The sequence below is a fragment of the Sorghum bicolor genome, chromosome 8, assembly GCF_000003195.3.
Source record: "Sorghum bicolor cultivar BTx623 chromosome 8, Sorghum_bicolor_NCBIv3, whole genome shotgun sequence".
Taxonomy (NCBI): domain Eukaryota; kingdom Viridiplantae; phylum Streptophyta; class Magnoliopsida; order Poales; family Poaceae; genus Sorghum; species Sorghum bicolor.
The window spans coordinates 58540220-58552269 of NC_012877.2; the positions used below are offsets into that span (position 1 = coordinate 58540220).

The 12050-nt window shown below is 39.7% G+C and overlaps 1 protein-coding gene across 2 annotated transcripts; it reads left to right on the forward strand.

Annotated features, from left to right (window-relative positions):
- LOC8069744 (MATH domain-containing protein At5g43560) lies at positions 2138-11483 on the forward strand. 2 transcript variants are annotated; one of them, XM_021445981.1, is made up of 13 exons: positions 2138-2465; positions 3299-3533; positions 4939-5050; positions 6179-6267; positions 6351-6419; positions 6524-6653; positions 6765-6923; positions 7025-7388; positions 7947-8059; positions 8397-8544; positions 8774-9213; positions 9297-9432; positions 9634-11483. In XM_021445981.1, the coding sequence occupies exons 2-13, from the start codon at positions 3350-3352 to the stop codon at positions 11056-11058; spliced, it is 3369 nt and encodes a 1122-aa protein (XP_021301656.1). In that variant the 5' UTR covers positions 2138-2465; positions 3299-3349; the 3' UTR covers positions 11059-11483. The 2 variants fall into 2 exon arrangements, with proteins under 2 accessions (XP_021301656.1, XP_002442452.2); XM_002442407.2 differs by lacking the exons at positions 2138-2465; positions 3299-3533; positions 4939-5050; positions 6179-6267 and having other exon boundaries at positions 6378-6419; positions 6516-6653.

Below are 12050 nucleotides of genomic sequence, written 5' to 3' on the forward strand. Positions count from 1 at the left end.
TTTGAACGGATAAATGTATTGAATATAGGAATGTTATTCCACTCATAACCAGAGAATAGGTTTGATTGAAATCAATGTCGAATTCTAGGTGAACCCTTGTACTATTAGTCTCGCTTTATATCTTATACCATCCCATTATTTTCATTCCATTTCCACATAACAACTATTTCAATCCCACGAATACGGAACACCCTAAAAATCACTTTCCTAATTAGCAAATAATTTCCCTTTTTTTATTCATTTTTTCTTGATTTAACATAGGCCAAATAATATGTTTTTATGAAACTAAAATTAAATATAAAGCTTATAAATATTTTTCATGCATACAAAATAGTTTTGTACCAAATTCAACTTTAAACTCGGTAAAAAGAAAAGGAGTTTCTTTACTATTTTCTCTTTTTTGTTTTTGAAACCAACAATTAATCTAGCTCAACTTGTTTTTTTAGCTTAACGTATTCACTAGCCATCTTTTTGGTTTTTCCTCTACTCCTTAGGGTCCTGCTGTACATAGTGGTCCAACAAGCTAGCTAGTTTATCTGCATGTGTATCTTTTGTTTTTTCTCGCACTCTTCAACTTGGTCTTCTTTCCTGGTCACTCCTATGCTCTCCACCTAAGCCCAGCAGCGGCCCAACAAACTAGCCAGTTAAAAAAAATTAAGTCGGTCGCTAGTAGCCTGGCCACACCTGTAAGCCTCCTCGCCACTTATTTTCCACCTCTTGCGGTTATTTCAAGCGACAGTGGTGATATCATTATAATGGGTTCTTATATGTATTGAAAATGCAACAACAATGACAGAGTAACCCATAGTGTATCTCCCTCCTCCGCTGATATATATATATATATATATATATATATATATATATATATATATATATATATATATATATATATATATATATATATATATATATATATATATATATATATAGCCATAGCTTCGTGCCGCGTTGCTTCTTTTCTTAAAACCCTAGTAGTGCTGTCACCATAGCACTCCACCGCTTCCCATGTTTAAATAGTCATGTATGTGTCTTGTTAACAGCTTCATTCTCAAAAGGATTTGGAAGTTCTTGCTGACTACTGAGTGGTGATTGATTTCCTCCGGTAAAATTGTTTTCTTCACTAATCAAAAGCCTCAATGTCTGTGAACTTGGTGGCTCTTGATTTGAAGATATTGTGTCGCCAAATCATAGTTTTGAGTTATTCTAACTATTTCCCCTCTTGTAGCATGAATAATTTTTAGCAATGCGTAAGAGAATGATGTTGTTTTCCTGTCTACTAAGTCTTTTGACTATAGATTGCTTAAAGATTTTAATGATATAGACTAGATTCTAGATAATATCTGTAAAATCTAGCTATAGCTAAATAAGATATGTTTGGATCTTGGATTATAAGTGATTGAGATGTTTTATGCCTATTATCTTTAAATAGTAGACCAGATGCCGGTAACTGAATTCTCATAATTTGGTGATTAGGTTATATAAGAGTCCCCTTGAATTCATATGTTTAGATCTCCTTTTTATTTCTTTCAGCTCAATACCATAATTTAGGAGATCTAAATAAGCTCTCTCATCGATGATGATTTACTCTACAATTTTATGCACTAAATAACTTGTTGCACGGGATAACATTTTAGCTCCAATATGTGTTCTCTTATTGACATTCATTCCACAACAATTTAAGCTAACACGTGTTGTGCTCTACAACTACAACCACGTGACATTAACGCCCTACAACCGTTTTAACGGCCTTTTACCACACGGTCTAACATATTGTTTGGTTAGTTCTATAGTAACATAAATGTAAAGAAAATTAGTTCCATCGTATCTCTGATTGGTAACGTCCGCAAGTTTAAATCATTTATGTTTGCGTTGCCAATAGTAGAGTCAAACAGCTGTGTTTGTATCAATATACATTAATCTATTTTTCTCTGGATATATAGCTATTCATCGTTGACTCGTTGCAAAAGAAGTAATCTACCACCATAAACAACTTCTAAAGATACAACCATCATCATAAATCATGGCCAAACCGTGAGATAGATAATTATCGATGGCCGCAAATGACTGCCAAAATGTAAAAAACCGTGGAATATTAGCCAAGACAAAGAAACGAGCCAAACGTAGAGGGACGGAAGGAGAAGGAAAGCAGAGCACAGGAGAGAGGAGAGGGAAGGGGAGCTAAACCTAAACCCGATCCGATTATTCAACAGCCACCCTCCCCCGACTCCATTTCACCACACCTCTTCCCCCCCTCGCCCCCCTCTCCGACTCGACTAGGGCGCTCGCGCACGCCGCCGCCCCCCCTCCGCCGCCGCCGCCGACGACGACGACGACGACGGGCGGAAGGGAAAGAGGGAGAGCTCTCGATCTCCGGCGCGGGCCGTGGGGGCGCACGCACGGCGCGCGTGGCGGCCTCCCCGGTCGGGGGTCAGATCCGAGCTGAATCGGGGAGATTTCCCGGCCAGGTGAGCATTGCGGCGCGGCTCCTCCCGATCTAGAGACGGCTCGTTCGGTCTGGTAGGCTGCGTTCCCTCGCGAGAACGGGTCCGGCGCGCGCTTGGATTGGATTGGATTGGGCTGGGGTAGTCGGGCCCTGTTCCAGACTCCCAGTCAATTCGTTCGTTCATTCTGTGGTGGTTTCGGAGGCAGCTGCAGTATATTATTCTTGCGGTTTCGGAAAGTAATCCAGCTCCGATTTATGATTTATTATGTATGGGTTGATCCCGCGGAGGCTTTCAGTTTTTATTTATGTATATGGTTTGATCCCCTGGAGGCTTTCAGCTCTTTTGACGCTAGATTTATTATTGCTTTCGGATAAGACCAGTTACTTCCTCTTGAAATTTGAGGAGGTTTTGCGGTCAGGAATGGCGTTACGGGGATTAGAAAGCGTTCCTGATATCGTGCGACATGACTTCACTCTTTTGGATGTCACTTTTGCTTCGAGGTTATGTGATTCCAGGGGTTCGATTGCCATTTCCTTATGGTTGTCCCATTGTCTGCAATGCCTGCTTGGAACCATGCATGCTTCTGCGGCCACTAGGCACGAGATGCACGCGGGATGAGTTATGTAGAGTGGCTAGTTAGCAATTGTTTATACTGTCGTTTTTTAGGGCAAAAACTGTGGGGGAGATCCCCACAGCACATTTCTAATTTTAATTAAGCAATTGTTTGTACTGTCTACAAGGCTTATTACTTTTGGCATCTTTCTCTGTAGACTCACTTTTGGATTCCTCTTCTTTTGTATCTCTGGTCGTCTAGTGAAACGGATACTTACCATTCTTGTTTCTTGAAACGGCAGGAACGAAAACGACAAGTGCAACGAAGCTGTACTTGTTCAGGTGACAGGATAATGGCTGGCACTTTGACTGAGGACAATGGTGCGGATGCTAGATCCTCATCAACTGAAGAGATGCCAAGTGATCAACAGAGTCATTCTGGGGATTCTTTAGCTGAGTGGAGGTCGAGTGAGCAAGTTGAGAATGGAACACCATCCACTTCACCAGCGTACTCAGACACTGATGATGACGACTGTGGTATGTTTTCCAACTCTTCTCACATTTGTCAGCATCTCTTCCTTGCAAATGCTTTTAGCTAGATCTTTGTAATCTTCCTTCTGATGTTATGATAATATGTGGACCAGCTAGATTTATCTATGCCTAGGTAATTTGTTCCATGAGGAGTCTCAACTAATTTGGTTAAGGTACTACTTAACCCATTTAGGTATGATTCAGTGCAGTCTAAATGTCTAATTAATTGCCCATGCAATAAGATGCTACCTTTAGATACTTGTATTGCCTTTAGGATGTTTAGTTTTTCACTGCAGTTGTTTGGGTCATTTTTTTAGGTTTACGATAACTAACTTCTTGAGGAATCAGGAGCATTGCTGGAGTATTACCAATGGATCATTCATTGGTTTCGCATGGGCAAGAACAACAAATGTAGAGATGTACTAAAAAGATGATAGCTGTGATACTTGTCATGATTGGTCTAAATATAGGGAGACTGTCCTGACTTGTGACTTGTTTGGTCGTGGGATCTGTCTGTGGTAGATAAATCTTGATCACGAAATGCCTTTTCTTACCAATTTAAATAGTCCTGCTGCAGGAGACTTTGAAGTCCAGTTGATTTTTTTCCCAGCAGCAAGCTAAGTACAATCCACTGAACTATTGTGGCAGAGTTAGGTCTGTAGTATCAAGTTGCTTTGTCAAGCCAACTTAATCCTCTGCACTACAACTATAAGCTAGTGTAACATAAAAGGCTGCATTGTGAGTTGCAGTACCAAAAGCTATGTCTAGTGTGCAAGAGATTTCCAGCAATCCCAATATTCAGTTATTTAGATCAAGTACACTCAAGCCTGAGGTCCCTTTTGGGCCTAAGTAGTTAAGCTGCTTTGAAACTTGTCACATGTAACTTTTTTAGAGCACCAGAAGTTGCATTCAAGAACATTTATCATTGTAGTTCACTGTTCTAAAAGGTTGGCGCTTAGGTGCTTGTACTTGTACTAGAAAACTATAGGGTTTCATTATATAACAACTACCTACAGTCACAAATAAGTAACATTTTTGTGTTTTCCCAAGTCAACTATTGCAAACTTAAACTTTCTGTTATTATGCACAACAAAAAATTATTGGAAATACATATTTTTCAAAACAAATCTACTTATATCACTTCCAAACATTCAAAGGCACCCCTTATTTGTAACGGGAGCGAGTATTCAGCTTCTTGTGTTTTGCGTGAACATTGTTGAGTTGGACATGTTCTTTTCTTAAAATTGGCTTGTAATTATGAGATGATGATTACCTAGTTTTTATCCTACTGGATGACATGTTTCTGATAAGCTGGTTTATATGATCTGTGCATTTCAACCTTTTGCAATATTAAATATTTTGGCATCTGGTGCTTGACCTAGTAATTCCATTGTCTATTTGTCTTGTATAGGACCTAGGCCTTCTGAGCTATATGGGAAGTTTACATGGAGAATTGATAATTTCTCCCAAATCAACAAGAGAGAGCTAAGAAGTAATTCCTTTGATGTTGGTGGATTTAAGTGGTATGGTCTTATTGCCATTAATTGGATCATTTCCTTTTTAGATTTTTGGTTCCACAAACATGTTTCTACTGTGCACCTGGGCTTCTTACTTGCCTGCTATTTGTGATTTGGCTATTGCTCCCACTGTACCTGAAAGAAAATCATTCTATATCGTCTCAAGTCAAATATCTATTGATCAAGTTTGTAGAGAAGTGTATCTACATTTGTGACACCAAATAGGCATACCACGAAAATATATGTCATGATATATCTTAGAACACTTATTTGGTACTATAAATATAGGTATTTTTCTGTTGTATAAATTTGGTCAAACTTAAGATGATTTGGTCTAGGAAAAAAATAGAATGACTTTCTTTTATGGATGGAGGGAGTAGTTTTTACTTTTTAGTGTCTTTGCAAGGAGATAGCTGTTAATTAGAGACGGTGTAAACACAATCACTGTGTTTAATTTTCAGCACAGTTTCTACTGTTTGCATGTTTTATTTGAACTATAAATTCTGAAGGTTGACCATCCATTTGAAAAGTGATCGAACAGCTTATGTTGAAAAGAAACTAGTACCAAGCACAGGTAACCTTGTGAGCTGCCTGATTGTTGAATAGGCTCATTGGGTGTCACAGACTGCAGCTGTCAACAGTTGAACTCACTGGCAGCTGTTCAATTAAGCTGTAATTTGTGTTCTGCCTTCTCATGGTGATATGCATTTTGCCAGCAAATCGTAATCTTAGCATTTGTATTCATGGAGAAGGAATACCATTGTTATAGTTAAAGTAGCATTTTCTCTATTGTTGTCCATTTCTGTTGACATGTTTCCTATGTGAATATTTTTCTTGGAGTCCTGAGCATACAGTGTTCTGTTTCCTTCTCAGTTTCTGTTTACAAAGTTCGTTTTCATGTTACCTTAGTTCTTACATACTGAAGAACAAAAAGAAGAACTGTTCTTTGTCTTATTTTTATATTTGATTACACATGGAATAAGCCAATTGGGGGACATGAGCGGTTATGCATATAATTTTGTTGCCATTTTTTGTTTGGTACATCTTTTTCAATTTGATATTTTAATTTGCTTATGTTTTTTATGCTTATATAGTTTCTGCATCATATTTTGAGATCTATCAGGTGATTTTCAGGTATATCTTAATTTACCCACAAGGATGTGATGTCTGCAATCACCTCTCACTCTTTCTTTGTGTTGCCAACCATGATAAGCTACTCCCAGGTAGATGCATAATTTGATTGTATTTGACTCACTTCAGTCTGTGACTACTCTATATATCTTCAATATGATTTGCTTTTACTCAGGATGGAGTCACTTTGCGCAATTTACAATAGCTGTAATTAATAGAGACCCTAAGAAATCGAAGTATTCTGGTGAGTCCAATGAACTACTATCTCGCTTTCCTAGTGCCTAGAGCTAAAAAAGCAAGCTTTTGCTTGCCATCTGCAAGTGTAGTTTATGGAAAGTAGCATTTCAGATACACTGCATCGGTTTTGGAAGAAAGAGCATGATTGGGGGTGGAAAAAGTTTATGGAGCTGTCAAAATTACATGATGGCTTTATTGTTGAGGATGTTCTTACCATCAAAGCCCAAGTTCAAGTTATCAGGTATCTGTTTTCTTTGCGTCTTGCATTCAATGCAAGCATCAATTATTTTCAAGTGGGAGGTATCTGTTTGCTTTGCATAACCATTTCTGCTTCTGCATTATAATATTCGAGGGAGAAGACAGACCGTCCATTTCGTTGCCTTGATGGGCAGTACCGAAGGGAACTAATTAGGGTGTATCTATCAAATGTGGAACAAATTTGCCGGCGCTTTATTGATGAAAGAAGAAGCAAGCTTAGCAGGTTGATTGAGGATAAACTGGGGTGGTCCAGGTTAGATAAACTTCTAACCGACACATTAGTGTTTTACAACCAGTCTCATTTCCAAGCCTTTTTTTTTTAAAAAAAAATTGTTTGTTTTTGGTGTTTTGCAGTTTCAATGGATTCTGGCTAGCAATGGATCCAAGTGTGCGTCGACACATGACAAGGGAAAAGACTGAAACTATATTGAAAGTTCTAGTGAAACAATTCTTTATAGAGAAAGAAGTTACATCAACCTTGGTAATTGACTCACTATATAGCGGACTTAAGGCACTTGAATACCAGAGCAAGAACAAAAAGGCGATACCTAAACTAACAGAGACAGATGCTCGGAGCACTCCAATGGTACTTATTGATCAGGACATGTTTGTTTTGGCTGATGATGTGATACTTCTGCTTGAAAGAGCTGCATTGGACACACTGCCACACCAACCATTGCCTACAAAGGATGATAAAAGTTCACAAAACCGCACGAAGGTAGGCTTGTTTCTTTGACCCCTTTTTTACACGTTCAATATCAAACTTGACAGCAGTTTTATCATGGCGTGCATTTTATGTTGTGCAGACCGCAAAGGTCCACAGTTTTTCAGATGTTGTTCATATTAAATTGAAAATCGTTTCACAAAACGAACTTAACATTTCCGCACCTTCCAGCCATGGTGTGTATCTGCGTTTACTGATTGAGTTGCTGCTGCTGTTGTGTGTGTTTTCCGGCTTTGTTTTTGCATTGGTGTTTTCTTCCTTGATATAATGACAGGCAGCTGTTGTGTGTGTTTTCCGGCTTTGTTTTTGCATTGGTGTTTTCTTCCTTGATATAATGACAGGCAGCTCTTCTGCCTATTCGAGAAAAAAACACTTCTTTGCTGTATTGCTCTGAAGTGGGGCCAGGACTTAGGAATAGTCTATTATTTGTATCTTAACGTGTTATGAACTGAAAAAGAAGAGTATTCATAATGTCCATTTCCTTACCCAATTTATCTCTCCATGAAGTTTATCCTACTGATGTATAGAGCCCTAACAGATGCTCTTGTATAGGATGGCAACTCAGGTGAGGAGTTCAGCAAAGATTCTATTGAGCGTGATGATAGACGGCTTATAGAGCTAGGCTGGAAGACATTGGAGCTTTTTGCCTTGGCTCATATATTCAGGTAAGCAAACTTTTCTAGATGATTTGTTCCAATATTTGGTGCACAAATGCATACTCAGATCATATGTTGATGTCAGCAACATAAATTGTTGATTCTTAGTGATGCATGGTTTGTTTGAGATGCCTTTTTTTTTATGTTGCTTGTTTTATGTGTTAGCAGATAGCTGCAGAAGTTCTATCTCTTGTTTATGTAAAGTAAATTGCTGTATCAGGTTATGATAGTATGTATTAACATTATTTTTCTTGGGTAAAGATAATTCTTCTTGATGAAATCTGTGAATTCAAATCCCACTCCAGTTATGGTTATGCATATCTTACTTTATGAAGTTTTGAAACAGCCGAATAGAAGTGGCACATCAAGAGGCTGTGGCTTTGAAGCGCCAAGAGGAACTCATTCGTGAAGAGGAAGCAGCTGGACTAGCTGAAATTGAACTTAAGGCAAAGCGTAATGCTGCTGAAAAGGAAAAACGTGCCAAGAAAAAACAGGTTAGATTTATTTTCTGGGGCAAGCATGTCATGCCCATCCTATTAATAATACTATTTTTCTGCTTTCTTTTCTGGCATGTTTCATTTATTTTGTATGTGAAATTAGTGATTGCTCTGTTCCTAGTCCTAACTGTTCTCTTTAGTTTGTTTTTTGAATGTACTATGATTAGTTATTTAGCATCCTTTTTGTATTTGTTGAGGAGTTTTATAATGTTCTGTATCTCTCTAGGCGAAACAGAAGAAAAATAGTCGAAAAAGTAATAAGGGGAAAAGTGGCAAGTCCGACATCAATAAGGAAATACTTATGGACAGCAGTCCTTCAGATGATAGAATCCTGGATGATTTTTCTGGACAAACGGAAGAAATGTCCTCAAATGCTGACAACCCTGAAGAAGTTTCTGATATATCTGACAGCAGAGACGATAATTCAGATGTGCTTCATGTTGATATTGAAGACCGTGAATCTAGTCCTGTTAATTGGGAGACAGATGCAGAAACACAAGCTACTGTTCCTGGAAGTAGTGAGGTGCAAAATGACCATGCAGGGAAGAGGACCTCTACTGTGGATGATAGCTCATCAACTTGTTCATCAGACTCGGTCCCTTCAGCTACCGTGAACGGATCATATACAGGAGGTGCCTGGACAAGCGTGAGATCCTCATCCAATAGGTAAATCTTCTTGAGCTCCTCAATCTTACTATAGGTTGGTATTGGTCATGCTGTAGTATTGATCATGCTGTATTGTGATTCAGGGGAAACAACCGGAGGAATAAGGATACTGAAGCACGGGCAGGATTTGCACAAGGTGGATCAAGTTCAGCGCATAATGGTTTTATAGGATCTGGCAGCAATGCCTCTAGCCACTCAAAGGAAAGACACGAACCTGAGGTATACATCTCTTGGATATCTCAGATAATGGTCGCTATTCGTCGATTCGTCGAGGATTTATAATGTGCCATGAAGCAACCCCCCCCCCCCTAAATCTTAAGATAATCTTGTGTTGTAGTAAAGTCTTCTCTTCCTTTTTTTTTGTCTTCATCTATTTGTGTTCAACTTGGTTCAATAACCATACAAATTAATTCCTTGCAGGATGATAAAGTTGTCTTGCAGAGGAAGCAACATGCACAACGGCACATTGATGTCATTAGCCCCTCTAAGTCAAGAATGGCGGAGTCTTCATTTTCTTCTGTGAGCCCTGTTAAGAAGCAACCTAACATGTCTCATCAACCAAAATTTTTGCTAGAAAGCACCAATAGTTTGAATCACCGTGCAAGCGAAGTTTCAGGCGCTGTGACTGCCACTACAACAGCAGGTGCCTCTTCAACCCCGGCAGCTCAGTTAGTTTCGAATAAAGGACCTGTATCCAGTGCTGCAACCCAGAATGAGAAGCCAGTTCTAGTTACAAGTAGACCCCTGCAGGTTCTTTTACCATCCAAATCTGAAGCGCAGAAACAGGCTTCCGTAACTGGCAGTGCAAATACTCAGGACATTTCAGTATCAAGGCCCTTGAGTGCCCCACAAGTCCCTGCGGCGAAACAAAGTGCACCAGTCACTTCAACAGCTCCGAATGCACCTCTTCTTTCTCGTTCAATGAGTGCTGTTGGGCGGTTGGGAAATGAACCCTCTGCCAGTGCTCCTAGTTTCATTCCCCGGTCACGAACATATCGCAATGCCATGATGGAGAAAAGTTCTGGTGGTGGAAGCAGTTTCACACATCAGCAAGGTTCGTCCGAGCAAGCAGTTACACCATTGCAATCGATTTTTACATCGCAACCTTCCATTCCGTCATCAGAGACCTTGTCTAGGAAAGAGGAAACATCATTGAGACCTGGGTTTACATTTGGAACTGTAAAGCCCGAGTCACTGAACCCATATCAGGGCAGAGAAGAGACCTCACAACAAGCGAGCAGCAGCAGCAGCAGCAGTAGTGATTGTATGCCATCGAATTCGAACATCAGAAGCGAGATTGCGAAGCTCAATTTGAATGGAAGATCACGAAGCAAGCAACTGTTGTCAGAAATTTCTACCAGATTTACTCCCTATCAGCCACAAGGCTTGGTCGCTGATGAGTTCCCACACCTAGACATCATCAACGACTTGTTGGATGAGGAGCAGAGTGACAGGAGAAGGGTTCTTCAACCTGGTTTTGTTCAACAATTCTCTATGCCTAATGGTGCCAGCACACCTGAGTATGGTTTGTTTAGTGAGCCATACCTGTTTGACCAGTCTGAGCAATACTTTGACGAGGAGCCTCCAAGGTTTTATAGTCCATTGAGCAGTGCTCCTCGGAGGCTGAGGGACCGGAGCTATTCACACTTTGATCTCCCATCATACTCCAGCAGCAGCCAGTTTGATGATCTGATGATGAGTCAGTGGCCATACAGCCGCACTGACATCTCCATGCCTAGTTTTGAGTCAGACACAAGTGGCTACCCTTATCAGGCGCAGGATTTCCCGAGTTCAGCTAATAGAGCAAGCAGGTACCCATCGTATCGCCCTGCCAATGGGCATTGAGAGTTTTAATGGTTGCATTGATAATAATGTGTGGTCGAGTCCATGCTGTTCGCTTCTGAGCTGAGTGTAATTGTAATAGTTCCCCATAGCAGTGATATAAAGAATGGTTCCTCAGTTTCCTTGTTAAATCAATAGTTACATCTTTTTCCCCCTTTTCTATAGTTCAGTTTTGCCCAATGGTAATAAATCTAAGTCGGTTAAAATGATCTGGCTAATCTAGTCAATGGTGTTCTGAAATGTGTATGATGCAAGCAAATGGTAGGTGTTTTTAAGCCATGCCAGTGCTTCAGCTGATGTTTCATTGACTGGGAGTATTTCTTGTTTCTTCCTCTGACGAGTAAATTCTGGAAATAGCCCATGGACATAAACTAATTGTTTGCTGCACACTATGAACTTTTGGAGGTATAGTTGATTATTTCCATGGATGGATAAGCTATAAAGTAAAATGCGATAGGGTCAACTGCATTTTGTGCCATTTTTTTTCTCGAACTGTGCCATCTTTTTTTTTTCTGAACGATCATGTCATCTTTGTTTTTGTACAATGTACAGATTCTTTTTTTTTGCTGTAACAAGCACGACGCTTAATTCATAATTTCTGTTCCAATTTAGAAAGAATTATTATCGCTTGCATATCCAAATCTTGTGTAGGGTGCAATTGGTGTTGCTGATGCTTTGTATGTTCCACATAAACTGAGAGCAACACCAGCCACCCAGGAATAGCGGAGAAATTCCCATTATCAGGCTTAAAATAGTGACTGTAATTGATTTTTGTAACTAGATCGGCAAGACGGGGAAAATGACCTACATTGAGCTTGAAGCAAAGGATCTGCTGCGGATATAAAAAGAATGCGTGGTGAATCTAAAGAAGAAAAAGTACTGCAGCAGGCTCCTCTTTTGCTAGTAGCAAGTAGATTAGAGTTAGAGACCTACACTCAGGAGAAGTACCACACTCGTCAAATTGCCTCTCAATCCGATCGACTTCCATCTCGCAT

What these genes read in the sequence shown, in the direction of transcription:
- LOC8069744 (XM_021445981.1), top strand. Translation starts at nt 3,350, where the DNA reads ATGGCTGGCACTTTGACTGAGGACAATGGTGCGGATGCTAGATCCTCA. An exon ending in CCATGATAAGCTACTCCCAG is followed by an intron (nt 6,268 to 6,350) that starts GTAGATGCATAA and finishes GCTTTTACTCAG; the next exon opens with GATGGAGTCACTTTGCGCAA. An exon ending in GATAAACTGGGGTGGTCCAG is followed by an intron (nt 6,924 to 7,024) that starts GTTAGATAAACT and finishes GGTGTTTTGCAG; the next exon opens with TTTCAATGGATTCTGGCTAG.